Below are 8,389 nucleotides of genomic sequence, written 5' to 3'. Positions count from 1 at the left end.
GATGAGGCACATTTAAAATGCACGCATAAAATCATTCTGCACAATAAGTGCCAATTTAGTCCATGAGTTTTATTCACATAGCAGACAGACAGGGCATCTGTACCAAAGAGTGACAAGTGGATGCAGCTGGTGGCCTATGGCCTGAAGCATCCACATTATCACAGACGAGGGCTGTTAATGCTGGGCTGAATAGGAGCCCCTTTTGAGTTACAAAATAGCATTCTGATTAGAAAGTCAGGAAATACACATGTGAAGAGCCGGAAATTGTCACAATGCAGATCCATGGCCTATTTGGCACCATCTCAAACCGAGTATGGAGGAGTGAGATCCTAACCGAAGGGATGTGCTCAATCAACCACATTGAGATTACTGGTATACTTTAGCTTATTAAGAGGAGATGTTCCTGTTGTCAAAGTTTTATCCTCCATATGGTACTAAAAACTACAGAGGTGTACTTTCAAGCTTGCATGCAACATTTGTTGCAAAACAGGTTTTTCCCTTAAAATTCCAGCAGGTAAAAAACAGTTTTGCCCCCTTTTTTTATACATGTATATATAGAGAGATATTTAAGGCAGATGTTTCTAAATATGTTTTTTTTTCTAAAAAAAAAAAGACTAAAGGTACAATGGATGGATGGATGGATGGATGGATGGATGGATGGATGGATGGATGGATGGATGGATGGATGGATGGATGGATGGATGGATGGATGGATGGATGGATGGATGGATGGATGGATGGATGGATCCGTTACATTCATTAACTTTCTCTTTTACAGATGACAATTCTATTATTCAGAAAACAACATATACAAAATATTTTGTGCAAAATGTTAGTAGCTATTTTAATGCTTTTGATAACCAATCTTTAAACCTAAACCAACAAAATTAATGAAAGTGAAGCTAGGACATAGAATAAAATCATTGCCAAAACAAATGTTGAAAAGCCTTCAAAAAGCACATCAAAAACCCCTGATAGGCACCCCCTTTGAAATGTTTAGATTAAAAAAAATTTGCTTAAATTTAATTTTGTTTTGTTTCTGTGTAGGCCATTGGTGGATCCACAATATTTTATGTGGAGAGTGGCCAAAGGAGGGGCAAAGTACGGGGTAGGGTGGCAGTGATGGACCTCTTTATTCAAGGATGTAAGAAACCCCTTATATAAAAAGAAAGTCGACAAAACAGCCAAAACAATTATTAAAAACTATGTGTAGTGCCATAGTTGGGAAGTGACGACTTAGTGGTTATGGCATAGAGCTTTGAATCCTAAGGTTCTGAGTTTAAGCTGCCACTCTGGGTCTCTGAGCAAGATCCTTAACCCCATACGGATCCCCTGGCACCCCACGATGGCAGCCCACTGCTGGTTAATATCTCAAGTTTGAGATCAATAAAGTTCAAATATTATTAATGAATTAAATGCCTCTTTTGGATCAATAAAGTATTTTGAATCTAAGTGAATTTTCTCTTCCAATAATTTTTTTTTAGTATTTTAAATAGCCAAACTCAGTTAAACAAATATTGCACAAGATAAATAAAGACATAAAAAAATCTAAAACTATAACTTTGGCACACATTTTTTTTATAAAGTTTATATCTACAGTTATATATTTTTGTTAAATTAACATCAAATCTGCAGGGGGTAAAAGGCTTTTGGAAAAAAAAAGCGATAGGAAATTTCAAGTATCTCAAGGACATAAAAGTAGGGGGCAGCTGTGTAGAACCGCCCCTGGTGTAGGTGAGTGAAAGGAGAGAAGTAACTGTGATTATAAATATGCTTTAGGAAACAAATCAGCATGTGATTTTACACGTTAAAACACAAACTTTGAATTTTTCCACCATTTAAAGACACTAATTTAAAACATTATTTATTTTACCTGAAGGAAGCTCCTGGACCAAATCTGGGTTTTCATTTCAGTCTGAGCTTCAACCTTCATCAGGATTAATGACTAGCAGCTGCAAACTTTTCACTTGTGATGCTGTGATTGGTCGGTGAAAGTGCCTTGCAACTATAATCAGCCATTTGCAAGGAAATGCAACTCAAGCAGTAAGGCAGCTCATCAAATATGATGGCTGGCTTGGCCTTTACAGGGTAAGAACAGCTTTGATAATTTACTTCCTGATCTAAAATGGTTGTAGTTTTATTCTGCTGCTTTTCAATAGGCTGTGGCTCCTTGTCGTTCTTACTGGTGCAATTAAAGCTTACCCCACCAATAAAGGTAAACACACTTTTTGACCTACTTAGGCACATGTTAATATATTTAATCAGCAAAAATGTACTCTCTTTTCACTGTGCAGCCTCGGATCATTTAGGGGTCTCCAATACAAACCCTTCCTTTGGTTTCAGTTGGGAGGAACCTGCGCATGGATTTGTGCATAAGGAGTCTGCTTTCCAGCCTGCATCAAACCCAGTTTTACAGCTTCATCCAGATAAAGAACCTGTATTTTATCCTGGTGATCATATAAGACCAGTTCCTGCTCCTTATGGTTCCAATGTATTTTCTCCACCTGTACATCAAGGAAATGATGGTGGCTTTCCTGTAGGTTCAACACAGTCTAGAGCTCAATCTGCACCAGACCAAGGTAGGTGATTCCCTAGATGTTTTCTTTCTGCTGTTAGTAAATGTAGACTAAATTTGAATTCTTCTTGCTTGCAGTTAAGTGGGCAGTTGATCCTCACACACATTTCTCTGGAACTACCCTTCCTAATGATGACAGAAAGTTTTCTGAGAGTCCTAGCTTTATGACGCCTCAATTCAGGCCAGGTGAAACTTCATATGAGGAGAGGACGTATGAAGAAGGGGACTTTCACTCTGAATCTGAAGACGAAGGCCTTCCCTCCCAGTACTTACCAGTCATGGCTCCAAACGAGCCTGCCAGTGGTAGCCCACTAGGAGGACTTTTGAATCGACTTCGGCTTGGCTACCCTCTATATGAGTACATGTTGCTGAATAGGAGGTTCCCACCAGGCACGTACACACTTACCTCTGACCACCTCGAGCATCGGAAGAACCAGAGACATGACAGTCGCTATATTGGTGATCCTTACAGGCCTGATCAAAAGTACCGGGAAACTTTCTCTTACCCAAATCTTCAAAGGCATCCTATTCGCTCTGCACAACAAAGAAATTATGGCTATGGTTCTCAAAATGTTTTTGGATAAGTCTCATGGTGCTGCAAGTTTTACTTGAGATCCTTTAGAAGGTTGCATCTATATTACTCTGCTAAAAGGTAACTTTTGGTTGGCAACCTGAATTAATTTATTTCCCTCAGCTGCTCCTTGATCCCTTTTTTGTTTGGCTCAGCTTACTGCTTCAGGCTTTGTCATTGTGTCAAAAATCTAATGTTACCTTTCACAAATCTCCTGTGATGTGCTAAAGTTTACTTTAGTAGTGTTGGAATGAGGTCCTAACTTAATATCGGCAAAATTTGCAGCACCAAAGGGACTTTTTTGTTTGTTCCCAAAATGGAAAAAGGGGGGGGGAAATCCACATCATTAAAGAAGACTGGAAAAAAAAATCCAGTATTGATTTCTGTGCTTTTTTTGCCAATCCTACAGCTTACAAAAGACTTTAATACTTTATGTAACATGGACTTTCCTGTATTGTAATCAAATATGGCACCAATCTGGTATTACTTAACCAAAAAACATAAGCTACCGGTTGAAAAGATTTCTAACTGAAACCCTAAGTCTATAAAGAGCAAACTAAAACAAAGCTCTGGCCTGAATAATTTTAATTTGTATAAATGGTATGTATATATCTAGAGAGGTCCATGTGTTGGGTGGGTGTTTTTATTTTTTTCACTTAAATTTTCAACCATTGCCCTAAACATATTTATTACTACTGTAAGTTGGGCCTAAACAGGAAGTAAGGGCTGGATACATGTCCTCACTTTGTTGCAAATTGTCCTCAATATGAAGTTGGACAAATGGTCTCCAGTCTATCAAAACAGGAGCACAAGATGTGCTTTGAGTAACTTTATCCTTGTCTGAATGTATATTGAGATTACTTCCATATGTTGACGTGGCAAACTACTTTTGTCTTTGTTTGCCTTTTCAATTGTAGAAATGCAGCTCTTTAGACATTGAAGATTAAATTTGCAATTAAATTTAAACCAGCTTTCATTCAATTGAAGGGTACTGTCCAAATGTAAACATTTAATTTTTTGATACTGAAATATCAGTTGGCTTTGAGTCTAATGTGGAACCAAATCTTATTTCCATATTTTCTACAATATCTACGGATTCATGCCAGTTTGTCTATTTATCCACATCATCCCATGTTGTATAGCTCTAACTTCTCTCTTAGGCTGTACAAATTAGTTATTGATTTAGATTTGACAAAATAGTTGGTCACACTCTGGTTTCTTCAATCCCCTGGATACTGGTATAGTTTGAATGCTTTGGTTCCTTTAACATCAATATATATTTGTGATATTCCAATTTGAATTACTTTGATCCTAATTTTCTTAAAGATGCCCAGTAATCTTAAGCTAACTCTTGCCTGAGTTTTAGAGGCATCTCTACCTGCACTTGAAGATTTTAAATGACCTAATGGATCCTTTAAAAAATGGGTCATAAAACTTGACCCAAACTGCTTTGGTTAATCATGTTTTTATTGCCTTTTCTATGTGCTCCCAATTCCTTGCCAGTCGATGGTACCTTTCCCACTGGACTGGGACTGGAGCTATCTTTGCACTGGAGGAAATCAAGCTCTGGATTTTTCTGGTTTTGCTCGCTAAAAGCTGCAGCGTCTAGACCCAAAACTGGCGCTACAGTAGCACCACCTTTTGATGAAAGGATGAAACGAGATCTTGCCTGTAGTCAAGTACAGTAACTTTTGGGCAGTTTTCACCTGATCTGGAGATTTTTCTGAGGACACAATCTTCCAAAGAGGATGCTCACTGTTGTCAGTGTTCTTCAGTTTTTGAAGAATTCTTCTTGCTGAAATTCTCTCCAGATGTTCTAGAGTAGTTCCTAGAACAGTACCAGCCTTCTTTATCTGCTTTTTGTGCCATTTTAAGTAATTTGCTTTGATGCTTTTACCCTACCAGACTTATGGAAGCTATATATAAATATCTTAATAATTGAACTTCCTTGATCTCACACTGCAGAATTTTACCTCTGCATTTAAACCATCCCCTTGGGGAACAGTGGGCTGCCATGGTGTGGCACCGAGGGAGCAGTGTGGGGTTAAGGGTGATTGTAAGGGACCCAGAGTGCAGGCTATGTGGATGGAACCAGGTACTTGCAACCTTCTCACAAGCGCACTGCTCTAATCACTAGGCCAAAACTGCCCCATCTTGCTGCAAACACCAAAGGAACAAGGCTTTGTCCCTTTTTGTAGATGGCTTAACAGCAGCATCTCTACACAGTAAATTTTGCAGTGTGAAATTAACACTTTAAGAGTGCATTTGGTCCCACTCGGAATTAGTGTTAAATTAGAACTCTACGTAGTGTATATTTTACTCTAGTTGTTGTAATACCTCTAAAAGAATCAATACTTTGACACTGCATATTTAACACTGTGGAATTTACTGTGTAGTTATTGACCAGGTGAGCACCAAGGTATTTATACTCCTCCACTTCTTGTTGATAGGATTCAGTTTTTTTCCTGCTTCTTCTGAAAACTAACATATTCCCACTTGTTTTGTTCACATTCAGGATCAAATGATTCCTCACAATTACAAAAAAATATGAGTATTTTTAGAAACTTTAAACCTTTGTAAAATTCACAACTTTAGTTTTATCATTGAAAATTTCAACCTTATTTGACCAAGGTTGTCCTTAGGGAATTTGGAGTTTTGGTTCTTTTTTTCCCCCCTGTGAACTAAATTCTTTTCAGACTTTCTATAGTCTATGTGCTGGTATCTTGTATTTGTTAGATAATTATTTTCATATCTTTAGCATGCTTTCTCTTTTATTCCTCTCTTCCGTGGTTTTATATTAAACTTGTTTCTCAATATCTAATTCTGTGATTTTCTGAAATCAAAACTCACTAAATCTGTACAGTTTAGATCTATATCTAGTATCTGCACAAAAGATTGTTGAATTCAAGTAGCTGGCATTACATTATTGGCAGGCAGAATTTTGGAAGGTAGTTCAAATATTATAGCCTAAAAAAAAGCCATTCCACATTAAACTTTGTTATGAACACAATTTAATAGTTTGTGTAGCTCTTGATTTTCAAAGGATAAAATTTATTATTTCTGCTATACTATAATACAACTGTGTTTTAAGGAAGCTGGGCTTGAACTGCCATTTCAGCCTTCCCAGGATTTACCATTAAGCCTTAGACAGAATAAATGGATGAAAAAATGAAAAGGCATTCCTACATGATCATGTTTAATGCCTGGCAGGTGTGTATGGTTAACTCGTTGTGCTCTGATTGTACAGTGCAACTTACTTGCAATGGTTATGAGCTTTCAGAGTAATGCTTAATAGAAATAGTACAGAGTCTCTTCACTGGCCTGAGGGTAAGGAGTGGGTTACCGTACTGGTTAGGTTCTTCTGAGTGGCTGTAGTTTTAATCAGTTTTTCAATAGGGTGCGGCTCCTTATCATGCTTACTGGTGTGAATTACATCCATCCCACAAAGAAAGGTAAAAATCCCCTTCCTCTAGCTCTGACCACTGCCAGTCTGGTCTAACAGTTTGCCTAACATCATGGTTTATATCTTTGTGTTTTTAAAAGTACTAGCTTTGTTTCCAGTCCTACAAAAAGAGTACTTGTTGGTGGGTTTTTAGGCCCTTCTTTCGTGTTTCAGCTAATGCAGTGCCATATTCCAGTCAAGGCCAATATAAATAGTGCTCTGCTTTTATCCTAGTATTTGTGTAATCTATTACTAAAGTAATCTATTACCTGTCACTAAAGTCGGAATGTTATTCTGTGATATGTTTGTCTTTCTAGAATCTTTCAGACAATTTAATGACCAAACCTCGCATTGGTACTTTAAAAGGATCTCCGTCTCCAGATCACCTGTCGTTGGCTAGCTTGTTGAATTATGATATAAAATCCACAATCAAAAAGAAAAGGCCCTTAACTCAGATACTTAAAGATCTGAGCAGATTCCATGTCAATGAGTTTTGGTTAGCTATCCTTTATTTTAACTTACTTGGGTAGTAGATTTTTTTTTTTTTTGTCTTGTAGATGAAACCCAACAGTCAGATTTTTTGTTATTTGTTATTTTAAGTTGAATAAGGGCTCAGATTTCTGCACATTATCTTGAGTAAATGCTCTTATTTTGCATATGTTTCGGTAAAATTTCCACTAATTCAACATGTAAGACATCAAATCAAGTTGCAATGTTTTCAGATTGAAAGCTCTTCCTTTTTCTACAGGTACATTATTCTGTCACAGCAAGAAAGATATTTTCACTGGAACCTGATTAAAAGATACTTTCTGTAGTGCCAACTTCCTGCTTTTCTCTGATGTAAAGGTACCTGAGGGGACTGAACTGTCACTAAATAATTTAGGCTCAGTAGGTTACACAACCTTGTGTCCCTCCCCTTTAAGAATGTATCTGTTTTAGAGCACCTTTCTTATGTAGTCAGGAGTAAAAGCAAACTGGTATTAAAAGCAAACTAACAAGTGATTTGGTTTATTTTTGTTTTAGAAGGAAATTTTTTTTTTTTAATTTTAATATTTGACTGTCATTTACCAACTATCTGTAACTATACTGTTCAGACTTGACAAATGTTATAAATGACATGGTTTCCCAATAGTAAAATGTATCTCACTTGGAATGAGATGAAAACCAATCAGATTCTGTTGTCTGCAACAAAGTGAAGGAGTCTACATTTTATTATAGATTGACTGCCTTAATTGCAGACAAAAGTATAAAGTGATAGTTGTCTTTTTCTTTCCAAGTTGAATTATTTTAAGATTTTAAATGGTGCATGTTAAATGCCAAAACTGCTTGATGTTTAGTTCTCAACTTACGCCTTGATACATTTTTGTGTTTCTCAAGTAGTTTATCCTGATGTGAAGCTCAACAGCATCATGAGATTAGAAGAATTACACTTCATTGGAAAACGTTTGTTGCTCTATGGGTGAAAGACTTGACTTGGAGAAATTATTTAGAAACATTAATTCAACAATGACTCCCCAAGAATTGTATATTTTCTGTATCATTTTCTTCTTGGTCAAACTTTTTTCACAAACATTTTCAGTAAGGAAACATTTTTTTATCACATTGTGGGAGTAGAAGTCTACAAAGCAGGTTAATTGGTATCATATTCCCCATTTTCTCAGTGTGTATGAAGAGTATATTCTATATGGGATGTTTTAGTGCACATCTTATGCATATTCTACCAGAATATCTCCTGCATATTACCACAGTAAGAAATTACTCATAAAATGTACATTTGAAAAGGCTTTCTGCTTTATTTTTG

General features: G+C 36.7%; 1 protein-coding gene across 1 annotated transcript; it reads left to right on the top strand.

Moving 5' to 3' along the window:
• The first annotated feature begins 1,693 nt into the window (after positions 1-1,693).
• On the top strand, positions 1,694-3,438 carry LOC119784113. The gene is made up of 4 exons (XM_038286013.1): positions 1,694-2,088; positions 2,160-2,215; positions 2,295-2,579; positions 2,654-3,438. Exons 1-4 carry the CDS (start codon positions 2,063-2,065, stop codon positions 3,157-3,159), a joined length of 873 nt encoding a protein of 290 aa, XP_038141941.1. The 5' UTR covers positions 1,694-2,062; the 3' UTR covers positions 3,160-3,438.
• Positions 3,439-8,389: the final 4,951 nt, after the last annotated feature.

Source organism: Cyprinodon tularosa, unplaced genomic scaffold (genome assembly GCF_016077235.1).
Source record: "Cyprinodon tularosa strain WSP-4 unplaced genomic scaffold, ASM1607723v1 ctg22, whole genome shotgun sequence".
NCBI classification, from domain to species: Eukaryota; Metazoa; Chordata; class Actinopteri; order Cyprinodontiformes; family Cyprinodontidae; genus Cyprinodon; species Cyprinodon tularosa.
This window is presented reverse-complemented; position numbering and strand designations above follow the sequence as displayed.

Bases quoted from the DNA above. Each gene is read 5' to 3' on its own strand.
- LOC119784113 (XM_038286013.1), top strand. From the start codon at position 2,063: ATGATGGCTGGCTTGGCCTTTACAGG. The intron at 2,089-2,159 runs GTAAGAACAGCT...GCTTTTCAATAG, and splicing joins GCTGGCTTGGCCTTTACAGG to GCTGTGGCTCCTTGTCGTTC. The intron at 2,580-2,653 runs GTAGGTGATTCC...TCTTGCTTGCAG, and splicing joins TCAATCTGCACCAGACCAAG to TTAAGTGGGCAGTTGATCCT.